This window comes from Xenia sp. Carnegie-2017, unplaced genomic scaffold, assembly GCF_021976095.1.
Source record: "Xenia sp. Carnegie-2017 unplaced genomic scaffold, XeniaSp_v1 HiC_scaffold_6, whole genome shotgun sequence".
NCBI lineage: Eukaryota > Metazoa > Cnidaria > Anthozoa > Malacalcyonacea > Xeniidae > Xenia > Xenia sp. Carnegie-2017.
Window position 1 is genome coordinate 11,155,076 of NW_025813526.1, and position 27,657 is coordinate 11,182,732.

The 27,657-nt window shown below is 35.2% G+C and overlaps 1 protein-coding gene across 1 annotated transcript in view; it reads right to left on the reverse strand.

The window, feature by feature from the left end:
• LOC124457108 overlaps positions 1 to 26,249 on the reverse strand; it is a 43,863-nt gene extending 17,614 nt beyond the window's left edge. Inside the window, exons 1-3 of the mRNA XM_047007397.1 lie at positions 26,159 to 26,249; positions 25,041 to 25,132; positions 17,909 to 17,954 (exon numbers count right to left, since the gene is read on the reverse strand). Coding sequence (XP_046863353.1) covers positions 17,909 to 17,954; positions 25,041 to 25,132; positions 26,159 to 26,249 — 229 coding nt within the window. The remainder of the gene's footprint in view (positions 1 to 17,908; positions 17,955 to 25,040; positions 25,133 to 26,158) is intronic.
• Positions 26,250 to 27,657: the final 1,408 nt, after the last annotated feature.

The following is a 27,657-nucleotide window of genomic DNA, read 5'->3' on the forward strand; positions in this document are numbered from 1 at the left end:
TCACAAGGTGGAATTACATGTCCTTTCGTTGTTCTAAGGTGCAGGATAATTCAATTGGGATCATCTGGGTATCACTTCATCACCATCTCCTGCGAGCGGTTCGTCATATGCGAAGTCGTTTAAATGCTCGACCTTAACCCATAGTTCGAGCTCGAATCAGATACGCATTCAGACATCAATTGAATTATCTGAGCTGATTTGAAACCCGTACTTTCCGGACAACTTGTTTTTTAATATTTTTATTGAAATACTGTCATTACTTGTTTTAACACAGAAAAACGACAACAAAATCACCTCCTACAATATAATATTATATTGACGGAAACAGACGTGTTCAACTATCTACGTCACAAGTATCAATATGGCGTCGTAAAAAATTCGCCAAATAATTCCCGACTTTGGAGGCAAAATTAAGAACTTATATTTATTTGTTTAAAGATCCAGCGACATGTCATAGTTCTTCAAATAGTCTAATTTTCAATTAGGCTATCTAAAAGGGCTAAAATTCATTGGTATATTGCTAAAGAAATTAAATAGTAATTTCTCATTCTAATAAAGAGGCTCGAAACAACGAGTCGAAAGCTCAATAAAATCATTTTATACAATCGGAGAATCTTTTTTTATAAATTAAATATGCAGTTACCAATCTTTAAGCATGTATATATTGTTACGAACGTCCAGACTAATAATAAAATGGCCAATTTGGTTCCAATTGCTCATTACAAAAGAATTAAAACTTTGTGAAGTTGCTGTCAATTCTTAAGATATTTATTTAATATACTAAACAAAATTGATTAAACATTATAAAATAAATGTAAATGTTCAAACTTATCTAAGACAACTTTAACAATTGACTCTTCCGTTGATGGATTAAATATATATCTGATTCTTTGGTTGTTTCGTAAATAACGTTTTCTTTTACATGAGGCTTTCTTCTGATGTGGATTTCTACTAAGCACCAACATAACTACAGCTTTCGATTCTCGGCTTATTGTGATTGTACAATGACGTAGGATTAACCGTTGTGCGTAAACTGTGGTCAGTTGATTAACCAGTCCTGTACTTTGTCTGTGGTTAGTAGGTTGACCACATTTCAATACGTAAACTTTCCTGTTTTTAGTGGTTAACATACACATGAATGTAAGTGGGCGTTTTACAAGAACGCTAACTCGTTAACTTAATAGTATATTTAAGTTTATGACAATAATCGGTATAATTTACATGATTACGGATTATCATTTAACACTCTTCCCCATAAAAAGAAAAGATTGTAAAGCTTTCTTTAAAGATATGTTCTAGGTCGTGAGAGACAATCAGCGATAGGGTTGTCTCTACCTTTAAAGTGTTTGATAACATGTTAATTTCAAAGATATGTAGACTCCAACGGAGCAAACGTTGATTGTTCAGATCTTCATTTTACTGATGAAAACAGAGAGGGTTGTGATGTTAAGACTTCAGGATTTCCACATGTAAGAAACGCATGGAGCATCAAAGTGTTGTAGGGCCAATATTAGACTAAACATTCCTTTTTCAATAGTGTTAATTTTGTTGATGAGTATTAAATTTGCCTGGTTAAAAATAACATACCAGTTCATCGACAGCATCATTGTCTTCTTGTAACAAAAACTGCACTGCTGCAACATCACTTGCATGGACAGCAATTTTGATGGAGCATTTGAAAATCTGGAATGGACAAACCGGAAAATAATGTAATAGGGCTTTTGCTGGTAAATAACCTGGTTCGGCATGAGGTTGTCCAAATTAAAATTGACTACATTTTCCGTAACAAATTGGTCAACTTGGTTCAGTTTATTGTTGAAAAGTTTGCAGCCATTTTCGATGTATTTAGCCATACCGAGAAAGCGATAAATGTTTCTTTGAAGTAGGATGTGAAATTTGGAAATCCTTCGACCTTAGCATTGACTGGTTTTACTTGACCTTTCCGACTACATCTCAAGATATGTCACATTAAATCGAAATTCGCTTTTCGCAAGAGATTGATGGTGGACAAAGCCTCAACAACTTTCGAAGAAACCGCAGTATTTTTCAAATGTTCTTTATGTATCACTATAGATAACTGCATCATCAATGCCTTTTAACATCTTTTGATGTTCATTATAATGTGATTAATCAAACGTTGGAATGTCGCTCAGCGAGTTTTATACCAAATGCTTTGACTTTATACTGAAAAAGTCCATTTGGGTTACTTCAAGGAATGCAGGTATTTCTTTTGCTCTGTCACTCTATCGTATCTGCCAAAGGCATTTTAGAAGATCAGATTTGAAACAAACTTTGCATTACTAATTTTGCCAGCACAATCTCCATACGTGGAATGGGAAACTATCGGTTTTAGTAACAGTGTTTACTTTTCTATAATCCTTGCACATTCTATAAGTGCCATCAGGATTGGAAACCAAAATACATGATGAGCACCGACGGCTGTGGCTGGGTTCATTTGCATCGTGCTCAGGTAGATATTCGATTTCTTTATTAGTCTTTTCTTTTTGTAGGGTTAAGACGGGTATGGGTGCTGTTTCATGAGTACTGCATCCCACCATCACATCGTGTACAATAAAGTGACTTCGGTAGGGCACATCAGGAAATAACTCGAGATGTTGGTTGAGAAGATTTTCAATATAAGCTGCTGTGTTGGATTAAGATGAGTGAGTTTGGAAGGAATATTCTTCAGATTTCAGGTTGCTTAACTTACTCGAGTGTCAGTTAAAGATGGAAGTTCTTCCTCAGTGCATTGCCTACACTTCCTACATTCTCTTTTCTTTCTCTTTTTATCGAAATGAGCTTTAACATATCTACAATGGAGCCTTTGTTTTCTGCATATCCGGAGTTACGATGACATAGATTCAAAATCCTCACTTTCTTCTCAATAACATACGGACCATAATATTTAGCCTGGCAATGTTCCTGGTATTTTCAGTAACGCAAGTATTTTTGTCGCCAATAGCAAATTCCGCGGTGAATTTTTATTATTTTCTTAGTACAATTTTGAGATGATTGAAGGTTTTTCGAGCAATTTCGCATGCAGTGGTCAACTTATTTCGGAAATCTGAAAATGAGTTAATAGACTCGTTGGATTATTTTCTCACTTAAGAGTTCTCCTTGAGAAGTTTTAGTGGTCCTCTGACCATTGTGTCCAAAAACAAATTCAAATGGGTGAAACCTAACGATTCTTGGACAGAATCACGAGCCGCAAACAGAAGGAAATGAACACCTTTATCGCAATCCTTTCTTTATCTTGACAATGAAATGCGATACATACTTTTAAGTGTTTGATAGAAAACATTCTAACGCTCCTTGACTTTCTGGATGATGGCCACTAATTTGAATTGCGTAATATTTAATTCATGCATAACTTGTTGGAATCAGCCAGACATGAAATTTGGACCTTAGCTATGATTGGATTGATTTGGAAGTCCAAAGCGTAAAAATTTGGTCAAAGCTTGGCTGACAGTTTTAGCTCAGATAAACAAGGAATCGCTTCTGGAAATCTAGTTGACGCACATAATAGTTAATAGATATTCGTTTCCCTTTTTAACGTTTTGGTAGTGGTCACGCAATCAGTGAGAACTCGACTTAGGCGGTTCTTCAAAAGCTGGATGGCTGTAGAGGTGCTTTTTGGAATAGTTTGATTTGTTTGGGTTTACCCACGACTTGACAGGCATGGCAAAGTCTTACAAAACTCTACAACATCCTTCCTTAGTCCTGGCAATAAAAAGTATTGTAATGATTTTTATTATAAGTCTTATTTACCCTAAATATCCTGAAAGTTTGGTTTCATGCGCTAGACTAAGAATATCATGATGATATGCTTGAGAGTTGCAACTATCTGATATAGAAACGCCCATTCATCGTTTACCGAGGTGTGTGGTGGTCGCCATTTCCCTCATTATGCAACATTCCTGATATAATAACAAACAGGATCATTTTTTGTACTTCTAGCTGACCTTGTGATAAGAATGTTGAAACGTTGGGGTCATTTTGTTGTTTCTCGATAAAGATCGGACTTAGATATACTTCCTTGCTGTATAGGCAAGACATGAATTTTCAAGGATTTTCGTTTTCAAAATATCGTGAAGAAACGTGTTTTTCTATTTGCATGTCCTTATTTTCCTATTTTAAGATTTTCATCTAGTCGTTTTCTTAAAGCTCTTGTTGTTATTGCACATGAAGGATATAAATCTGGATTACTTGCTCGAAAGTGAGGTTGGATTGTTTTTTTGGAAACTTGGTTTGTTGCTTAAAACAGGACCTGCTTGTGCCTTTTCACAAATTGTTGCCTAGTAATAGATGAATTCCAGCAAAGGGCAAGGTGTTGATAACACCTATCACAACATCACCTTTTATAAGATCAGATTGCAATTTAATTTTGTGTAAGGGGTGATTCGTATTCAGCGGTTTTCTACGAATGAGCACATTCTTTCCTGAGTGACTACTCGGAAAATGGCAAAGTATTGCCCAATATTACACTGATTGTGAAGCTCCTGTATCTCAAGGTATTTTAATTGGAACATAAACTGGTTGACGGTTGGAGTGTTAACTGTGACATTACCATCATGAATAAAGACTTAAAGTTTCCAAATCATTGTACTGAAATCTTTGCGCTTATTTGCTGTGATATTATGTGTGTAGAGTTCATGCGGCAATGGTTTGATTCAGTTCTCCTGTGCATTCTTACGAGTGGTTTTGTGTACAGATATATTTGTGTTTGTATATTATTTTTATGGATCTTGTAAGAACTCCGTCGGTGCTTGATGGTGGTCTGTTCCATTTCAACAAATAACATTCAGATTTTGTGTGTCCATTTCGTTTACAATAATCGCAAATTACTTGTGAAATGGGAATTACCAGGTCAATACTTTCCCTTGGTATTGTTATGCTTTTGAAATTTTGTTTTTGTTTGACTTCCAATTGCCTTGTAAGTTTTGTCTGCCTTGTGCGTAATTGTTCGGAAACCAATGATGAAAATCGTGACGATATGTTGTTTTCCATCAAGTGTAATTGGGTATTTCTTGGTGAAAGCGGATATGGGTAAGTTTAACTGCAAATTTATGGTATACGAAAAATTATCAGCAATTATCCCATTCAAGGACTTAGTTTCTCCACCTTATTTCTTATTCCTCTCTTCGCATTGTGTCTTTCGATATGCTTTCTGACTAACATCTGTTTGTTGCAATGCTATCATTACCTCTTGTGATTTTTGCATGAAAATACTTAGGTTTTCTAAATTTAGCTTCATCAACGAGTTTATCCTTGCATAATCTTTTGAAATTACATGCTGTATTCGCGTTTAGACATTGAAATGTTTGAATTCGACCTTAAAAATATTTCCCTAAAGCTTTTATATCATCACTGCTTAATTTCCATATCTTCTCATATGTTGGTTCCACCATAAACTCATCTGGGTTAAATGGAACATATTAAGAACAACTGGTCCACCAAGTTTACTTTAATAAACAATTTTTCTCTTTTGTTTGTTTTATAAAATATTGATGTGAAATTTTGTTTTATGAAATGAAATCGATTTGTTTCAGTTCTATTTTCTTTTCGTTTTGACTTCTGCTTAATTGAATAACTTGAAATATTTCTGTCCCATTTGGGCTGCATTTTTGTTACGAATGTCCCGACCTAATAATTTGCTGAACAAAAGCTCAACTTTTCGATCGATAGTTAATTCGGAAAATATAAGATTTTAAAACTTTGCGGCAGTTAATTTTATTGGAAACATTCAAATATTGTATCCACATGAAAAACAATTTTCCTTGAGCAAAATCCTAAGACTCTTAGTGAGCAGCCAGTCTTGCTGACAATTTTCGCTTACTCATAAATTTGCAGTTAAAACTAACATCCGTTTTCTGAAACACTCAAAACACACTTGATGGAAAACAAACATTCGTCAGGATTTTCATCGCGGTTTGCGAACAAATACGCATAAGGCAGACAAAACTTACAAGAAACGGAAGTCCAAACGGCAAACAAGCAATACCAAGGGAAGCAATATTCACCAGTAATTCCCCATTTCGACAAAGCAAATTTAGATGTTACAAACGAAAGGGCACACAAAATCTGAATATTATTTGTTGAGAATCGAACAGACCACCATTAAGACCGACGAGTTCATTCAAGATCCGATCAAAGATATACACAACACAAATAGTCTGTACACAAAACCACTGTAGAATGCAAGGAGAATCGAACAAAGCATTACCGCATGAAACACTACACATTAATATCACAGCAACCAAGCACAAAGATTTCGGTGACAGTGATGACTTTAAACCTTTATTCATGATGGTAATGTCACGTTAACTCAACCGTCAACCAGTTTATGTTCCATTAAAATACTCCGAGATGCAGGAGCTTCACAATCAGTAATATTGGGCAATGCTTTGCCATTTCTGAACAGTCATACTCAGGAAGAATGTGTTGATTCATTGGCATAAGTTCCACTGAATACAGTCAATTCCCTTACCAATATTAAATTGCAATCTGATCTTATAAAAGGTGATGTTGTGATAGGTGTTATCAACACCTGCCCTTTGCTGGAATTCATCTATTACTTTAGGCAACGATTTGGCAGGGGAAAAGGTACAAGCAGGTTAAAGCAACAAACCAGTTTTCAAAAACAATCCAACCTCACTGAGCAAGTAATCCAGTTTATATCCTTCATGTGCAATAACAAGGCTTTATTGAGACGAAAATCTGCAAGAAACACGGAAAATAAGGACATACAAATAGAAAACACGTTTCTTCACGATATTTTTGAAAACGAAAATCCTTCGAAAATTCGAAAATTAGCTTTATACGAAGCAAGGAAGTATATCTAAGTCCGATCTTATCGAAACAACAAAATGACCCCAACGTTTCAACACTTTATCACAAGGCTTCGGAAGAAACAGATGTAAAAGATCCCGTTTGTTATTATATCGGAATGTTGTATTGAAATGGCGACCACCACACTTCGAAAACGATGAATGGGCGTATCTATATCAGATAGTTGCAACTCAAGCATATCATCATGATATTCTTGGTCTAGCGCATGAAACCTACTTTCAGGACATTTTAGGGTAAATAAGACTTATAATAAAATCATTCATTTTATTGGCCAGGACTAAGGAAGGATGTTGCAGAGTTTATTAAGACTGGCCATGTCTGTCAGTAGTGGGTAAACCAAATCAAACTATTCAAAAGCACCTCTACAGCAATTCCCAGCATTTGAAGAACCGCTCAGTCGAGTTCTCGTTGATGCCCTACAAAAACCAAAGGAAATGAATATCTATTAACTGTATGTGCGCTTCAACTAGATTCCCAGAAGCGATTCCTTTGCGAAATATTCGAGCTAAAACTATTGTACAAGCTTTGACCAATTTTTACAGCTTGTTGGACTTTAAACTCAATCCAGTCAGATCAAGGCTCAAATTTCATGTCCAGCTTATTCCAATAAGTTATGCATAAATTAAATATAACGCAATTCAAATCTAGTTGCCTATCATCCGGAAAGTCAAGGAGCGTTAGAACGTTTTCATCAAACACTTAAAAATATGGTGCATGTATTGCCAAGAATGAAAAGGATTGAGATAGGTGTTCATCCTTCTGTTTGCGGCTCGTGATTCTGTCCAAGAATCGTTAGGTTTCACCCATTTAAACTTGTTTTTGTACACGGTCAGAGGACCACTAAAACTTCTAAAGGAGAAACTCTTAACTGTAAAATAATCCAACAATTTATTAACTCATGTTTCAGATTTCCGAAACAAGTTGACCACTGCATGCGAAATTGCTCGAACAAAACCTTGAATCAGCTCAAAGATTGCATAAAGAAAAAATACGATAAAAGGGTCAATTACGCGGAATTTCAATGTTGGCGACAAAGTACTTGCGTTACTGAAATTCCAGAACACCTCTTCAGACTAGATATTATGGTCCGTTGTTATTGAGAAAGTGAGTGATTGAATTATGTCATCATAACTCCAGATAGGCGTAAGAAAAATCAATATGCCATGTAAATATGTTAAAGCCTTATTTTGATAAAGAGAGGAAAGAGAATGTAGGAAGTGTAGTGAGTAATGTATCTGAGGAATAACTTTCCTTTAACTGACACTGCAAATGTGAGCAACTCTGAAATCTTGAAGAATATTCTTCAAAACTCACTCATCTATATTCCTTACAGAAAGCTGATATAGAAAATCACCTCAACCAACATCTCGAGTTATTCCTGATGTGCCTCCCGAAGTCACCTTATTGAACACGATGTGGATGTAGGCGATGCAGTACCTATAAAACAGCACCCATACCGTCTTAGCCCTACAAAGAAAAGGACCTCAATAAAGAGAAATCAGATATCTACTCGAGCACGATTTAAATGAACCCAACCACAGCAGTTGGTGTTCACCATGTATTTTGGTTCCCAAACCTGATGGCACTTATAGAATGTGCACGGATTATAGAAAAAGTAAACACTGTTAATAAAACCGATACCCATCCATTCCACATATGGATGATTGTGTTGGCAAAATTGGTAATGCAAAGTTTGTTTCCAAATTCGATCCTCTAAAGGATTTTGGCAGGTACGATAGGTGACAGAGCAAAGAAATATCTGCATTCGTTACACCCAAGGGACTTTTCAGAATAAAGTCATGCCATTTTGGTATAAAACTCTCCAGCGACATTCCAACGTTTGATTAATCACATTATAATGAACATCAAAAGATGTGAAGGGGTATATTGATGATGCAATTATCTTTAGTGATATATGGGAAAAGTACAGAAATGAAAATGCGGCAGGTTTTTCGAAGGTTATGTGAGGCTCGTCTCACCATCAACCTTGCGAAAGCAATTTCGATAATGGTCATGTGACATATCTTGGACATGTAGTCGGACAAGGTCAAGTAAAACCAGTCAATGCTAAAGGTCAAGCGATCTCAAATTTCACAGCCACTTCAAAGAAAAACTCAATACGTTTCTCGGTATGGCTAAATATTATCGAAAATTTTGCCCAAACTTTCAACAATAACCGAACCGTTGACCAATTTGCTACGGAAAAATGTCAATGTTACTTGGACAACCCTCGTACCAGAACTCTTTTGACCAGCTAAAAGCCCTATTACATAATTTCCCGGTTTGTCCGCTCCAGATTTTAAACGCCCCTTCAAACTTGCTGTCGATGCAAGTGATGTTTGCAACAGGGCAGTTTTGTTACAAAATACAATGATGGTGTCGTCACCCGGTATGTTATTTTTCGAGAAAATTTAATACTCATCAACAAAATTACTCCAGTATTGAAAGGATATTTAGCTCTAATCTTGGCCTACAACACTTTGATGTCATGTTTCTTCGTAAATCTCTCGAAGTTTTAACGTCCGCAACCCTCTCGTTTTCATCAATAAAATGAAGACCAATAATCAACGTTTGCTCCGTTGGGTCTATTATTATCTGAAATTAACCTTGTTATCAAACACCTTGAGTAGAGACAACGTCTCATGATAATCTCTCACGACCTTAGAAGCATTATTATCTTGAAAACTTTTGTCTTTCTTTTTTGTAGGAAATTGTTAAATGATAATCCATAATCATGTAAATTATACTTATTATTGTCATATACTTAAATATACTATTAGTTAACTAGTTGATGTTCTTTGTAAAACGCCTTACTCATACATTCATGTGTATGTTATACTATAACGTATTGGACGTGGTCAACCTACTTACCACAAAGTACGGACTTGGTTAATCAACTGACACAGTTACGATCACTTGTGAATGATGAGCAGAAAGCTGTAGTTATGTTGGTGCTTAGTAGAAGTACATCAGACAAAATCCTCTTTGAAAAACGAACTATTTGCGAAAACAACAAAGAATCAGATATATATCAATCCATCAACGAAAGAGTCACTGAAAGCAGTTGCCTTAGATAAGTTTGAACATTTACAAGCTAAATGGAAGTGTAAATAATGTTTCTCATTCGGATAAAGGCTAGAAACAACGTGTTGAAAGCTCAATAAAATCATTTTATACAATCCGGAGAATCTTTTTATAAATTAAATATTCCTGGATTACCAATCTTAAATCATGTATATATACATATATATGCAATGCTCACCTTTATAGGTTTGAGCCAACTTGGTGACTCTAAAATACATTCCATACATTGTGTGTATACGTCTGGCATCCCGTGTGCAGAGTCATGTTACACAGTGGTGATAGCAGGAGGCGCATTGTATATACACGTATGTGCGCTCACTGCGCGTGCGTAGTTTGAGCACTGTCTGATTGTGTAGGAGTCTCATATGGGGCGTTCACCATGTTCGCGATATGCAAGCTCACCTTTATAGGTTTGAGCACTGTGGGGACTCTGGCAATACAATCCATACAAGGTGTAACCATACATCCTGTGTCCCCAAGTGCAGGAGTCACCATTTTAATCAATTGATGGCCGGTAGGGCACATTGTATACACTTTGTATATTACACTCACTGTTCGTGCGTAGTTTGAGCACGCTCTTCGATTATTATTGAGAGAGTCTTATACGGGAACGTTCAAAGTTTTGCGATTTACAAACCACACCTTTATAGTTTTGAGCACTATTTGCACAGCACAATATAAACAATACAATGTGTAACCATACGCCCTGTCTCAAGTGCAGGAGTCAGCATTGCACAGTTGTGATAGCCGGGAGGGCACATTGTATATGTAGTGATGTTGAAAAAATCACAAAAACTACTGTTTCAACCTAACAAGCCTGTTTCGTCATTTCTCACTCTTCAGGGGATTTAATGAATAAATGCTTAAATTTTTTGAATTATATGTGCAAGATGGGGAAGTTAGTATATTAATGAAGGTGTATAGTTGCAAGTTAGATGGGAAGTTAGTGTATCATATAAGGTGTATAGTTGCAAATTACATAGTGATCATGGGTAGATCATATTCCAGCTATTCCAGCTTCTGTTGTCAAAATCATTTTAATTTTTCTAAATTTATTCCATTTTACTATAAACTTCCACAATATGAAGAAGCCTACTTCTTCATTAATTGTAATAAAATTACAATAAAAACGATTAAATCGATGCATGCTTTGAAATCTTACTTCAAACGAGGTAGAAACATGAACAAGTGGGCAAAACATTAATTTAACCATGAAGGCGACAAGAAACAAGTTTGTTGCGTTTATTGAGGGATGGTTGGATGGTTTGTAGAGGATGAATAATTTTCTTTGAGGCAAAGGTTGCATCTTTTATTAGCGCAGTTGTACGGTTTTGCTGTACGTGATGATGTTCCATGAGATGTCGTGGTCAATGTTACTGTCTTTAGGGTCAAATGGGCTTACTGAGTTCGGTCGAGTTTCGTAGTTTTGTAGCAGAAAGAGGCAGTGTGATTTCTATATCTAGTCTTAAATTCATTTCGGTAAGTCCGATGTACGTCTCAGTTCTGTTATGTCCTTTCTGTTTCACAGTAGCTTGGTGGTGACTGATGATTGTAGGCAGTTAGAGTGAGTAGTTTTGTTTTGTTGGCAGTTCAGTAACTTTATCATGTCTTTCTGTTCGTGGTGATGTCATTAGTTTGGTCTGATGTTCTTTGTATATGTTTGTTATGATTGTTTATTATTTGGTCGACATTGTTTATGCAGCTGTAGCTGAGTTTGAGATCTTACGGTGGAATATTTTCCAGAATTTACCATAGTCTATGGGGAAGTGTTTGTCCATTAATAGAGAATTTGTGGCAATGTTCGTTAATGGAATTTTTTGCTAAATGGAGGGTTGTACCAAAGTATATTTTGTCAAAGTCTATTTTTCCGTTTGGTAGTAGCGTCTGGGTCAATTTTAGTGTGCATCGGTATCCGATTTCGTCAAGTGCTTTTTGGTATGGTGCAGTTATTTGGTGAAATGATTCTTTGTCGGATGATAGGGATGATAGATGTTTGTTGATGGCGGCGGGTTATGTTCTTCGTTATTGTTGGTGGATGGTTACTTTCGCTGTGGACGTATTGCAGAGAAGTGTTAGGCTTGTGTAAAGGTCGATGGAAGAATTCTTACGATTTAAGGTGAGTTCAAGGAAGTCGATGATTTTTGTTTGCTTCGATAGTTATGCGTAGTCCATTGTTTTTGAAGACGCGGCATATCTTGTTTTTAATTTTCTCTGTTTCTTTAGGTGTTGCTTTAGTAATGGCTAGTCCGTCGTCGCGATAGAGTCCTATGTTAGTGATGATGTGTTGTAGTAGGGAGAGGTGTTATGAATGCGTCTTTGTTAGCGATGGGTGTACTCTGTAAATACACCTAGTTGTGATGTGATATTTTGTCTTCGGTGAGGGATGGCTGTATTGCGTCGACGCTTATGTTTCAACTCCATTAAACACAAACGAAGTCTCAACTTCATATCTTTTGGCATTACTCACCTCTACCCGTCTATCAACCAAGACGTCTTAAACAAAGCATGAAAGTTCGCCTCAACCCACGCAATTACACAAACCAAGGGAAAACATTGTATCATACATGCCAAAATTCATACTGCATTCACAACGAACAACCCTGGCAAAAGAAACTACAACTCCACATTCCACATATATATATATATATATATATATAATTGTATACGAGTTGGAAAGTAAAACCTGTCCATTTTACTTCATTTTATCTTACGCTCTTCTAATATGAGATACAGGCGCTCTTTCATCCAGGAATATTCCACATCGCTCTCTCATATAATATATATTGTGAAAATTAGGGTTTTCTCAGATATTTTTAAATTATCGAACTTTCAATTGTTGGCTGAGCCTTCATCATAATGATAGAGGGAAGTTAGTTATAATTGTCCTTTTTTTGCCAAGAAATCTATAAAGTGGAAATGTCTGCCACAAGTTTTTTGTGTTTTTGTATTGTGTATTTTTAAGGTTGTGGTGGTCTCACGTGTTGTTATTTATTCATGGATGGTTGCTTTCATTTGTAGACATTAGTGCATTGGTGGCACAATTACTACAATATTTCTCGTTACAGAAGTAAATGGTTTTTTAACCCGGAATTGCGTTACATTTTTGTAGATGTAAATCACAGGTTAGTATAGTCCTAAAGGACTGTTTGTTAGCGACTGACGTTTCGACAACCTTCGCGATAGTCATCTTCAGAGAAAATAAGGTATTAAACATCAGGTTGGTATTTATTACCTGGTTCCATTTGTATTATGTACAAATGTTTGGGTGTCAATTGTGTATTGTCATTGTGAATTGTGTGAAGTGTAAAGTTCTTTGTTCATCGTTCGTTTTGTATTGTAAATAAGTCGTTTGTAAGGTGACGGTAATTGCTGGATCTGCTCTGGGGGTTTATTCTAAGTTGGTATACAACTTTCTAGTTAAAACTACTCTCTATACTCAGTGCTGTGAGTAACGCATTTTGACAAGTCCCAGTCAATGTTGTGCTTTGTGAGTCGGTAATGTTCGGCAATGTGATTAGTTTCGTCTTGTTTTTTTTTTTGTAGCCCTCTGTGTTCAGTAAAACTTTTTATTTAGTAAACTGCACCTTGTCATTCTTTGGATAGTTCTTTGCCTTTTATTTTCGTTAGTATATTATAACGTTGTGATTGGTTTATGTGCAGAGACGTATTTGTATGGTCGTAAGATTACGCCAGATAATTCTCAGACGTACATTTGATACAAAGGTGTCATTGCTGTTGTCGCTGAGATATTCGTTTCGTCAGACTCATTTGTGTTTGTAGTTGTTGCTTTGATGAAGTTGGAGATATGATTGTTTTGTCAAAAACACATTTGGAATAGTTGTTTTCGTTATTGTAGAGCGTCGGGTGAATCACACATGTTTGTGCACGTCTTGTGAATGTTCTGATTTTGGTGGTTTATTGTTGGTGTAATGTTGTAAGATGATCGGACTAGTAGTTGTTCGAGTGTGTGTTGGTTTGCGACAGACTGTCGTTCTAGTCTTTGACTTTCCTGTTTAGCAGACAGTCCAAGAAAGGAAGAGATCAGTTTTTCGTTTTTTTACGTCTTTATCTTTCGTTGATTATGTTTTAAGCTGTTCTGTTCGTTGATTTGAGAGTGAAAGTAATCAATCTCGTCTGCATGTAGTGCTGTGATCATCTCATCTACGTAACAGACCTAAAGGTACCTGTTGAGTGGTCGTGAGCGCCCATTCCTTTAAAGATTGCATTACATTTTCAGCAAATACATCATTTCAGTTGACCCATTGCTTCAGTTCATGTGTTGTTTGTAGTGTGTACTATTGTACTGGTAGTAAAGTTGAGGTGAGGCAGAGCTCAAATAGCTCGATAATGTCTTCTGTCGGTAATGGCTTACTTCCGTGAGTTATTTCAAATGAGGGTTTTATACAAAGTAGGTGCCAGATATGGTGGAACCTGGTAAAACGATGATTTCACAACAAACGACATTAGTATGTATTTGTCCGGCATTTGTATAGTGCTCAGTTTTTTAATGAAAGTTTCAGTGGTTTGCAGCTTGTGTTTTTTTTTTACCTCGTAAGTATTTGCAATACGTCAGTCAAGTACTTTGACAGTTCGTAAGTAGGCAAACCACAGAATGATGCAATAGATCGCATGGGTATTTGTTGTTTGTGATGTTTTGGTAGTCCCTAAAGTCTCGGTGATCGTGGTACTGAACATATTAGTCGATAGTATATACGTTCAGATATAATTATAGTTTTTCTCTTATAGAAAATCTTGATGTCAAAGAGAAAATCTTGCGTTCTAGTGATGGTGTTGGGTCTCGTTTGAGTTGCTTGTACGTTTCTCAATAAATCGACAAGAATTTATCCCTTTTGGAAGTAATCATTCCTATCTATGACCACAGTCCGTGTCAAAATCTGCTGGTAAAATGACTTGATGTTTTTGTCGTGTTTTAGTCGTTTAAGTGCGTGTTGCTCGTCCTTTGTGAAGTTGTTGTCACGTTTAGAATTACGATTGTAAACAGGAGGCTAAAGCCTGATCTCGATCTTTGGTTGTCTCTGACAAGTCTCTTTGATACGCCAGGACACCCTCGACACCGGATACTATTGTCTCAGTCAGGATCGTTCGGTGTTATGGAGTGTTTAGTCAGTAGACAGTAGTCGTGTTTTCAGTTTCGTCTAATGACCGGGAAGAAATAATTCCTCCGCAAGTTATCGTCATGTTTTTATGTCTTGTACACGTGTTTTAGTGCGTTTTAAACAATAAAGTTTTGTTGTTGTTTGATTTAGTGTTGTGTCTCTGTCTTACGTTTGCTCGTTTCTCTGCAATATTTTGTATCGTAGAAGTAAAGGTATTGTCGTTGGTATGAGCTCCTTCAGTTTGTTCAATCTTTGCTCTTGTTGCTCGATATAATGGATGATTCGTGTGAAAGGCGTTAATCCGTGCTCGTATGGAGTCATCTGCTGGTCAAGAATAACGAAGTCTTCGTTTTTCTCGACTGTTGGTAAAACAAGACTGTCAAAACTACGAACAACAGCTATGCAAACCAACTACTACCAATCATCTTACAACCCTACATCACACAAAGCTACCACAATCAGATAATTAACAAGACGTGCACAAATCATGTGATTCACCTACGCTCTACACAACAAAACAACTGCTATCTCCTTACGTGTTTGACAAAATCAACTATAACTCTGACTTTATCAAACGCAACACTTACAAACCCACGAGCCCGACCTGACGAACAACTCGGCGTAATATAACGATAACATCAAAGGTACGTATAAGACTATCTCGCGTATCTTGCGACCATACAACATGCGTGTCGCAAATAAACCAATCACAACGTTACGACAAAGTACTAACGAACATAAAAGGACAGAACAACCCAACGAACGACGAGTGCGGTTACAAAATAAACTGCTCCGACTTCACTCGCATACTCCTATATCTCAGGAGGCAAGACTCAAACATAAGACTTACTGAACACAAACGAGCTACTAAGAAACAGGACAAAAGTAATACATGCTGAACATCACCGAATCAAAAGCTGGCATTGACTGGGAATCGGCAAAATGCCATTGCTACAAATTTCATGTATGACAACGGTTCAAATTAGAAGGTTGGTATACCAACTTAGAAAACCCCCTCCACACAGGCAGATCACGGCAATTAACGGCACTTTACAAGCGACTTATTCACAATACAAACAAACGATCAACTAAAACATTACACTTCACACTAATTCACAATGACAATACAATTGACGCAATCATTCCCTGTACACACATTACAATGACGTAAAGACCAGATAAAAATACGGCTAACCTTAACTTTACTGCTCATTTTTATACATTGTTACTTACCACTAAGGTTGTCGAAACGTCAGTCAACTAGAACGAAAACAGTCCTTCTCTGGATTATACTAACCTGGACAGTCTACGTTTGAAACATAACTTCTCGTATGCCGGTTTTCTATCAACATGGCCTAGAAAGACTCTATTGATCACTTTGTCTCAAGGTACCCAAATTGCATTATGCATCGATTACTGAAATTTTACAATTTTTATAACAAAGAAAGTAAATTTACGTATTTGTAATTTTTCTTCCTTAAATTATTTTAGTGGTATTTTATGCTAAATCCAATGATCAAAGATTTATTTGATAATGAAGAGTTTTACTCATGCCAACCTTCAATTCAATAAAACACGAGCAGGTGCAATTACTTCTTCTGAAAATTATTGTGATCTATATTTATGGAACTCCCTCTCATTCTATAGTCAACAGAAGTAATTAAGTATATGTATGCGCTTACTGAAACAATTGCCAGTTCAGAATTACACATTCTTGTCTAAGGGGTATATTACCTTCATACACTCACAATAAATTCATTATAACATGATTCTTTCATTTCCATTAAAACACCTTTAGTTCGATAAAATGAAGAACACATTTACAAAATGATTGCTTTAAAATTGTTAGGTTTTAAAGGCAAGTTACCTATGAGAAATGTTCTTATTAAAGGTTATTCATATAGCTACACAACTTTTCTATCTTAAAGATACTTTTGCCTCATGGTAGTGAAGTAGAAGCTCTTGATATGCCCACTGATGTTGTTGAAAGAGTTTGTGACTTAGATATTTCTATTTCCCCATTCAAACACAGATATCTCTTTCAAGGTTAAACTTTAAACATTTCTTTACAATATAATGAGTGGCTTGTGCCATGGGCTTGACTTAGTGACACGTTAAATTGTGGTGATCTGCCTCCAGAATTAAGATTTATTTCATGCACACCAGTCTATTTTCACAACATGTTTTATTACCTAAATGTTTGACTCATCAAAGCCCTTTCTGCAATTGTATTTTATGCTTGGTGTAGGAAATAGTATCAGCTATTACACTTGTAGCCTTAGTATTTTTATTTATTACAAGCATGTTTTTATGGTGTTTCACACAGTCATTTAGTAACTATTTGAAAATTAAAGAAAGTTAAGAACTAAGCGCAAAGTTGTACTTTGAATAAAAAATAGTTTTATTGGTATTCTTTCGCTAGATTGTTTCAGTTGATCAACATACAACAATTTCAAAGGATGCTCTTTTAATTTCTCTTTCGATGATATTTTTAAAATAATCTTGATTGTTGTTGGGGTCATCTATGTTATTTATATATGTATGTCTTAATTAATTAGTTTACATTAAATTAATTTTTACAAAGGATTACTACTTGTTTCAGCCTATATGAAGTATAATTCATCCCCATTATATATATATTCCACAGATAATTTGGTAACAGAGTGAAAACATGTTTAGGTTAATTAGGGAGACATATTGAAATAACATTGTTCATTTCCTGTTTATTTTAGGATTTCTCACTTTTATGAAAAGTTCAAGTAAAGTAAAGGCTAAAATTTTAAGCAAAGGTATGGAATTAAGTGGTAATTACAGCCACCTTGTTATGAACAAAAGCTTTATAGTCCATAGAAGCTTACCTAATATAAACCAGTTGCTTGGTGGGTCCCGCAGCCCATCACAAGACTGTATTCAAGATAAGCCTGAACAATTGCCAAGTTCAGCTTCCATGAAGTGAATTGCTTCATAGTGCATTTTCATTGATCAAAAACTGTTGCTGCGACATTAGACGGTCAATAAATACACTATCAATTGTCACCTCGATTGTCTTTAGGTCTCCATTTGCATTTCGACTTTCTATGAAAATTCGTGAAAACTGTCAGAAGGTCAGATAATCCATATAACCAATTAAACTATTTTTCCAGAGCTTCGATTAAATTCACCCCAACCAGATTTGTGCATTGCCTTATTAACTGGTCCTTGCATGGTTTTAAAATGCCACTGCCAGTCTGTGCGAGCTTTGTGTATCGTGACCATTGATTGGAGAAATCAAGTGAACAGTTTGTGTTTTCTTCTCCACGGAGACAACAGAAAAAATTCAATAACAGAGATGTTCTTGGATCACCAATAAATTCCAACTTGCAGAAGTACGAAATATATTTTACGAAAATCAGGACGATAAAACACAAACAAGTAGTTCACTTTGATGCCAATGACATTATGCTAAAAAAAATATGCTTTTTTACACTCTCATAGAAACGCTCGAACAATTCATATATTATGTTAAATTGGCATGAATATAGATCTAAAAAATTTCTAAAACTTTTAAATGATCAAAAGTGCTGTTGTTGAGTTACTTCTACATAAAAATACCAAACATTTTTAGAGGTCATATGCTTTTCATGTTGGCATTACCAAAAATTTTTAGCTTCAGTATTTTTTTAATTTTGAAGTTTGATGTTTTTTAATTTTATGGAGTTTATCAAAGAAATTTAAAACGTGCCTATGCCTTTTTATTCATATTCAACAACTTAAGTCAATAGTTATCAGCTTGTAATAGGTTTACAAGCTCTTAATTTTAGTATAACAGCAATCAGCTTGAGTGTATTTTCAGATACAAATTTTAAATCATTTTGGAATGTTTAAAATTTTAAGAATAGTCTCTTTGGAGAAACAGTTCGATTACACAATGCTTTATTAAAGATAATTTTTAATGGGCCATTCACATACTTATAAGGAAACAACCCTTTAAGACCAACTAGCATTTCTGCCCGAACTAAATGCATATCGAAGAAAGTTGGAATGGAACATAAAATACCACAATCAATTACTGAAAAAATCACAAAGAAATTGTTCAAGCGAGACACAAAATACACAAATACAGAGCTACGACAAATTAAAATTGATGGTATGGTGCAATAAAACGAGTCTTTCTTGTGTAAGTGCTTCAGTAAGCGCATGGATAAAGTCTCTTGTTTCTTTAGTGTCGTACAACGTAAACATGTTATTTAAATTTATATGGGCTAACATCTTTTGATCTCAGTTGTCGCTGGCAATTTGAACAAATAAAAACAAAGAGGAAACAAAATTTAGTAAATCTTTCACCTTTCAAAATGACCATACTGGTCACAACCACTAGACTCCGTAAATTGCATTGATGTTTAATGTTCATAGTTGTTAGGAGCTCCGAAATTCTACAGATATTGTTTTAAATAATACGCTTATTAAGTTGAGAAATGAAAAACATTATTTAGGAGTTTAACCTGAAATGATTACTTGCAATAGGCATAGTCAACTTTTATTAAGAAAAAAATAAAAAAGTATTCATAAATTGAATTTATGCATCAAAGCGCTGTTCGATTTCCCTTGAACTGATTGGCAACATAGGCAGCAATATCTTTACGGCGGTGTAAAGTATTTTCTTCGCAATGTATTTTCTTACAAAGCTAAACTTTAAATTTATTTAAAAGCGGGTAATTCGCTAAGCATGTAAGCAAAAGTGAATTCAGATGGTAGCTATCATAGCAAGATTATTTTATATTCAGATAGAAGTGAATTTTGCCTCTACTCTAGGATCTGTATATACGATTTTGTGTGTGCATCTCTTTTACCGGAAGTTATCTCAACTGTTTTTGTGAAATGGAATGACGAACAACATGGCATATGTGCCATTCAACTCAATCCGGGACGAAAATCATGAAATTGAGACTCCCCTGAAATGGCAGTGTCGATATAGCTCGCTTCGGTTGAAGATTGTTTAGAATTGGTCTTGGGAGGAAATATTTACAAAGTTTAATATTTACTGAGAGAAAATTACCATACACGAGCATTAGTAAATGCCAATTTTGCATAAATTGAGAAAATATTCTTGGCAGAGATTGGTTCCTATTTTCAAGAAAAATCATATACGATGAAAAACCACACTATACTCCTCTAATTATTCGTTATTTCAGCATTTGACATTGTTTTTACTGGCATACGATAGGAATATATTTCGCATGCCTTCCTCATAACCCGCTTTTAGCCATGTTTTTCCGTCTTATTGCTTTTTATCCCAGATCTTAAGTATTCGGCATATTTTCAATACATTTCTTGATTACTGATTGCAAGGCAAGATCACCAACCAGTTTTGTCAAGTTTGGATGCAGATTAAGTGTCTTTTATCTTTAGATATTTCATTTTGTGGACACCCTGTTAATATTGCGCCATTGCGAAGTGCCGTCAAAGCGCTCAATAAACCCCGCTTCATAAAACTTGTCCTTAAAGATCTTATCTGCACTATCGTAACAAAAATATATTGCATTTTACTCAAAACACAGCTCTAAAACACATGAGATCTCCTTTTTGTGAGCTTGGTGAAATTCTGTCATTCTTCACGGGGACGATGTCTTTTCACAGATGTATTCCTCTTATTGATACAAAATGGATTTTGTTTTTAATTGCATATTTGCATGGATTGAGTTGTCTATAAAAGGTAGTACATAGTTCACTCGTAGGGTAAAGTAGAAAAGGAAAATGTTTCATATTGTTTATTTACGAAAACTTGAATCAATGCAAAAAACATTACCCCCGTCAAAAGACATGCGACAAAAATTTCACAAGGTTTGCTTATGATCACATGTTAATTCGTAGAGCTGTGTTTTGAATTTAGATCTAAATGTTCTACAGGAAGTTTTCCATTACGATAAGCCTATAACATGGCAATTGTTGCTAGAATTAAATGTATTTTGTTACAATACTTTAATCAAGATGCTTTGGTCTATGAAGCGGGATTTATTCAGCGAAGAAAGCGACAACTTCGCAATTGCACCGATACGAACAGAATGCCCAAAACATGTGATGATACTCAGTGTTGAAACCATTTACTTTCTTCCTTAATACGTTGGAGTAGTAGTTCATTTGAAGTCCTTTGATGTGCAACATAATTGGTGTGGCACAAAAGCACTTTGCTATATTATTGTTCGTCCTCTGTCGATGTTCTTTCTTGTTTCTTAAAGGAAAGCCTTTTCAGGATTATTTCTTGACGTACATTTTCTTTTTAGCGCCATTTTGCTTCAGATGAGCTTCCTTTTCCAGTCTTCAGATCTGTTATTATGGCTAATGTACGAGCAGACAATATGAAGTAATACAAAATAAAACAAATTCAAAAGGGACATCTCGTTTTCTTGATATTTTAAGATAATACAAGAGTATTCATATTGATATAAATGTATTCGTATACTCAAGAAACAATAGTGATTACGCCATTCTGAAAGCTGACAAAACAATGGAGTTGTCTTGTTAAACCGATTTATTAATGTCAATCTCTTAATTTGCTGTTCGATAATCCCTGTAAATTTAGGCGTATTTCGACTTACTTCTAGTAGACTCTCAACTCTACAGTCCTATCTATGCACTTCACAAAACGGGGTGAGATCAATAAAACTGAACATACTTTTCTTACGACCTACTCGCGCACTTTGCCAGAGCACATGGACTACCTAAAACGCACAAACAATTTGCATTACTAAGTTACGACCAATAATTGACATCACAAACAGACCACTACAGCATCGGCAATTCATTGCAAACCTTTTGAATTCACTCAACTTAAATAAATTTTCATTACAAGAATCCTTTGATGCTGCTGATGTTGTTAAATCTATACTAAGGATCTATTTTCCCAAGGTTATAAGTTTGTCTCTTTTCTTGTTGAATTTCTTTACGTGCCTTTGCGTAAAACCATCAACATTGTACTAGATCGCAATTACAAACAAAATATTACTAATACCACACTCGAAGTCAACACTGAAAAAACTTATTATTGATTTATGCACCAAAACTATATTTTCTTACGACGGTATTCTTTATGAACAACGATGGCGTTTCCATGGGGTCTTCTCTCGGTTATGTTAAGCTAATATAATTCTCACTGAGATTTGAAAATATCCATTGTCCCGCTGATTTGATCGACTCAGGTGTCCTTAAGTTTATTGACGTTATGTTGATAATTATCTTGTTCTTATGTGACATTCTGACGTTCCTCATGTTCTTTCCAAATTTAATAATTTTGATAAAATCTTAAACTTTGCAGTGAATTTTCTTACTCACATGTCCACTCTGAACCTTAAAATAACCAATAATGATATTCATATATCGTATAACATCATACTGGCCAATATACACATTTTTCAAGTTTGAACGCAACCACCAAATCTACTTGGAACAATTCCCTATTTTTTCCGCATTTAAGATTTGCTTTAAACAAACATTATTCGAAAACAAGCTCAAACACACAAGTCTTTTTTATGCCATGGAATGGTTTCCCTCTTACAATCCTGAAATTCTTGATTCTTAAACTCAAAACCAAAATCATAGCTAAAAATAAGCCCCAAACAAAATACTGAGAATGAACTTCGTAAAATTTTCATTAGAATACCATATCTAGGCAAACAGGTGAACGTTTGGTTTTCAATCTTCCTCGTAAAATTTGCCATAGCTTAAAATTCCCTTAAACCTATAGTTATATATGAAAACAAAAGGACATCGATTTTCTGTCCCAAAAAGGACAAAATTGTCTAAAGCTAATGTTATGTATGAATTTAAATGTCAGGTTGTGGTCATACATACATAGGCAAGATGAGACGAAACATACACACAAGACTAACCCAACATGCCACTAATTACAATAATTCTAGTGCTTTTATCTCCACAACGTTTACTCATTTGTCCAGACGCCAACTACATCTCACACCTTTTCTCACTTCCTGACAGCGTTGACCGACCGATCTCACACGTGCCACTTAATCCTTGATTCCAAGTAACACCAAAATGTTATATCACTGTAATAATAATAATCCCTCATTATCTTGGGAAATGGATAGTAAACATATCGTAGTCAGAATGTCCAAGAATGCAGGTTTCTTGATTGTATAAAAATTTCACTGCATTCAGCTTCTTGCAATCTGTAATGCAAACTATCGTTTACTCTTGTTAACATTGGTGATTATGGAAGCACCAATGATGTAAAATATTCTGGCAAATTCAGGCTTATGACAGATGTTTGATGATCAGGTTCAGAAACTGAGGATACCGACACCTTTCAGTTTTACAAAGTTTGCAGAAACTGACCCTTGTGCTCATTAGTGATAACACCACAGAAGGGTTGGTTAGTGAAACCATTTCACAACAAACAGCTTTAGGAAAACCGAATGGTGTGCAATTACAGGCCCTCATAAGCTAGGCGAAGAATGAAAGAAAATACGCATTCAATTCTCCCTCTAAAATAGAAATTGTTGCAAGAAACCCATTATTGCCAATGTTGATTTATTGAATGAAATCACACCAAGGCTCAAGTATGCCTTTATAACTTTATCTTCGGCTTACAGAAAACATACTTATCATCAGCTGGATTTGTGAGTGAAGATATTGTGGCAGCATTTTCAATGAGACTAGAGAGACACTAGAAGCAATAGTTGAATTATATGCAATAGGTCGTGTTGGGGGAGAATAGATATACTGTTAAAAACAATTAAATGATGTGCATGATACTTTCAGTACACATTTAATAATACTAAGGGTAAAAGTTGATTATCCATGGCAACTTCAAAATGTAAGAAGCTGTGGGTCTGTAAAAATTATTAACTTTAATGGAAATTTTAATATTCTTTTGAAATCCTTAGTTTTATTGTTCATGTAAAGTTATTATCACAAGAAATAAAGACTATTTTTCACTTTTGTTATAACACAACTGATGTCTATTCATAAAAGTGAATTTCATATTGTCAACATTCAAAATGCAGTAATAATAATTAGTTCATATTTATGGTATTAAAAAATGCATCCTTACAGTAAATATTTAAAAAAAAACATTTATACCACCTAGAATTACTTAAATGAAGTCAATATAGAATCAAGGTTTTGGGTGAAATTACTGTTGCATCCATATTGATTTCGGATATTTAATTGTTTCACTGAATCATGAATTTGTGCTGGAGAAAACTGTTGAAAGAGGGGTATGCTCTTAATTAAGATTCAAACATCAGCACAGTAGACACTCACATACCCTCACGCTCGTTTCGAGTTTTTTTCCAGTCTCTTAGCAAAGCTACTGCAAAATGCATATATTCGTCATCTTCATACATCTAGTAGGTAATTTATCAATTTTCGAGGAATTTCAATCCTTAATCATACGATAACTTTGGTGTTTCGCTTTCTCGTATTTAATTCGCCATTGCCGCTTATACTTTCACAGAGAACCCCATGAAGGGGAGATCTAGTTTTCCGTGACTGTTGGAAAATGTATTGAGCACATTACGCACGTCTATAACAGTTCCATCCTTCAATATGTTTTAAATATTCGTTCTCATGGAGACGCAAAAAAAGTTTCAGAAACATTTTAACATGCTATTAAATACAAAAATCCTGAATTTGGAATAAAACAAAATTTTCTCTAACATATTAGATCAGTTTTTATATAGCATTCACAAGATATTGGAAAATAAAACTCGTCATAGAAAGGAATAACATCGCTAATGTAGTTTCTTGTTTCTTATGTTACCAGATCAGTTGCACATTCTAAAATCGCTTTCTAAAATCAAATTGAGCGAATCTTCATCACCTCTTTAAGAGAAAATAAAAAGCTCAAAGAGGAATTATCACAAACATAGCATCTAGCATATCAGTTCCCTTCAAATGCAAATTTTATCTGACTGACAATCGTCTAGGAAAGGTATAGTAACTGCTATCTTCAATGCTCTGATGAGAGAATTTGCATGGATTTTTACGATGTACCTGTCGTTGCCACCATTCTAGGTTCCCCAAAACTACGTTTACTTCGCAGGCAATCTTGACAGCCGCTTCATAAAGCTGGTTGTCATTGCTTACTATTAACATAACACGCATATATTTAAAGTTTAATAAAGAGAAACTTTTTACAACTTAACAGCCAAAGAGTTGAAGCCGGAGAGTCAATGTTTAGTGCATTGAAGACACGGCTTGTCCGCAACAAGACAAACAATGAAGTTAAATTTTGAGTAGCGTTGTCCATTCAACAAGCTCTGTAACGAAAATCTTTGCTAATATGATTACTTCTGGTGGAATTTTTTTGGCTTCTATGATCACACGGTTATGACTGTTTGAAATGGTCAAACCATTTATGTGGAAACTCATCTTATTGGCAAACATCAAAAAATTTTGTCGGCGGGCAGTGAGGACATGTTCTTTCATTATTTTCAACCACTATAACTAGTTTTGAGGAATTGCAAAAAAAAATCAGATCTCCTCTGCATCATATACGGACAATCCGCAAATTTACATACTGTGTCCATCAAGAGCAGCTAACTGTTATTGCTCTGTTTAATGAAGACCAAGTGAAATTAGTGAGAGGCAATTAGGATTTTGGACTTAGGTATGAACGGAAATACCACAACAGGATCACAAGCTGTCAAGATAATCTTGGTGAGTATTCTGATATAAAGAAAACTGGTTTGCAGAAGCATATGATAGTGCTTTTGTCATGTCTGGCCATTATCAATGGTGTTCAAGCATTGGTTCAACAGAACGATATTTTTGCCATTTTGTTCAATCTGCAGCTCATAGATTGAACATAATCAGATATAGTTAACATTATTAATTTCTCCTGTTAAAATCTTTTCATTAAAGTAGGTACTTTAAGCGCATTTAAAGCAATGCTCCAAAGAAAAGCTTTCTCACATCAAAAACAGGACTTCTGCCGTGTGAAACAAAATGGGTATTATCGCTCTGAATTGATCAATGTATTGCAAAAACCTTAAAACTTTTCTTTTTGGAGAGGGTACTTGACCAACCATCTGGGTGGGATGGTGAATCATTAAAGGAGTAGTCAGACCCAACACAACTTTCACTCATATGAAAGTGTATATTGTTCTTACCTCTATCACGAATCCCTAGGACAAATTCAAATGTAACTCGAGAAATAATGCCCTTAAATGTGTGTATTTTTGCCTCTTGTTCGATCGCCATTGTGTACATGCAAGCGAAGCCAAGTCAACAGCGGTTTTCGTCTGTTTACCTCACTGCACGCGGTGATCGTTGTCACACGTTGGAAAAAATATACTAGCAATAGTAGAAATTACGCATAAGCATATTCATGGTGCATTTTATTTTAGTTTTTAATTTTTTGCGCAATGGACGTTACTCAAAGATTCTTTGCAAGTAATTATTCTGGAAGCAGTGTTCAAACGCTACGAAGAAATGATTAACGATCAAAACATAGTTCAACCATATGCTTATGAGCCGATTAAAACAGACTCTAGCGACGAGCCTATGGACGACTACGACGAAGTTCAAACTGTTTAACAATGAATGAAGACTCAGCACAATTTGAGGGAATAGATACTCCGGACTGTATTACAGATAAAACTGTTTTCGAAATCTTTGTTTAGAATTATTGGGTATTTGACTGGCATGGAGTGAGTACAAACAACAGTACAACACTATGGTTCAAGAGCTGAAGAAGGACCACAGACACAAAGACAAAGACATGTGACACAGGCAACTGCTTCGATGGTGCGCTAGAATGTATTGAGCAGGAAATTAGGGTACCACTACCATTTAGTGCTGTTAGCTGCATTCGAGCACATTTCCAACCACTGGTCTAGAAGGGACTTTGTCTTTGAGGGGTTTCAAAATCCTTGATGAATAATAATGGAATGTAAATTATTATAGCCATATTTATAAGTATGTTTAATGATGAATTTTTAATAAATAAAATGTAAAATTGGATTTAGTAAATGAACAATAAATACAAATTATATGGAAATATAAAACCAATTCTTTATTTGTTTCTTTATTTGTGCTATGCAAGGATTTTAGTGTACATAATTGAAAGTGCAACTGCTAATGAATTTGCATAGCAAAACAAAAATTAAGGCTATAACTGTAATGGGAATTCTCTTATTATTAATTATAAATATTGATATTTACATAAATATTTTTGGGGACTATTTACCCATTCTTGATTTTTGTGATTGTATAACACTTTCTTTGTTTGCTTTTTCTATAGATGCAATATTTCTTGGAATGTTTGCTGTAAGTGAAATCTTGTTATGTACATTTTTACATTAAAAGGCAACCAGACATCTTCCATCATACCTTGCACAAAGAATATGACTTACTTCCACAATTGGCATGGCTGCAATTTTTACCTTTTTGGGAACACAATATTATATCGCTTTTCCTTTGATGCTTTCCACATTGAACTGTGCTTGTTTTCTGCCAGTGTTTACATTATTGATTCTATCACTGTAAATTGGTTCTTGCAAGCATACCTTTATACGAAAAGCACTTTTTAATAAAGTATTTTCCTCCTTCCACTTGTGCTTATTGTGTTCCCCAAAGAGGCCGAGAAAATTGGGTAACCAAGCCAATT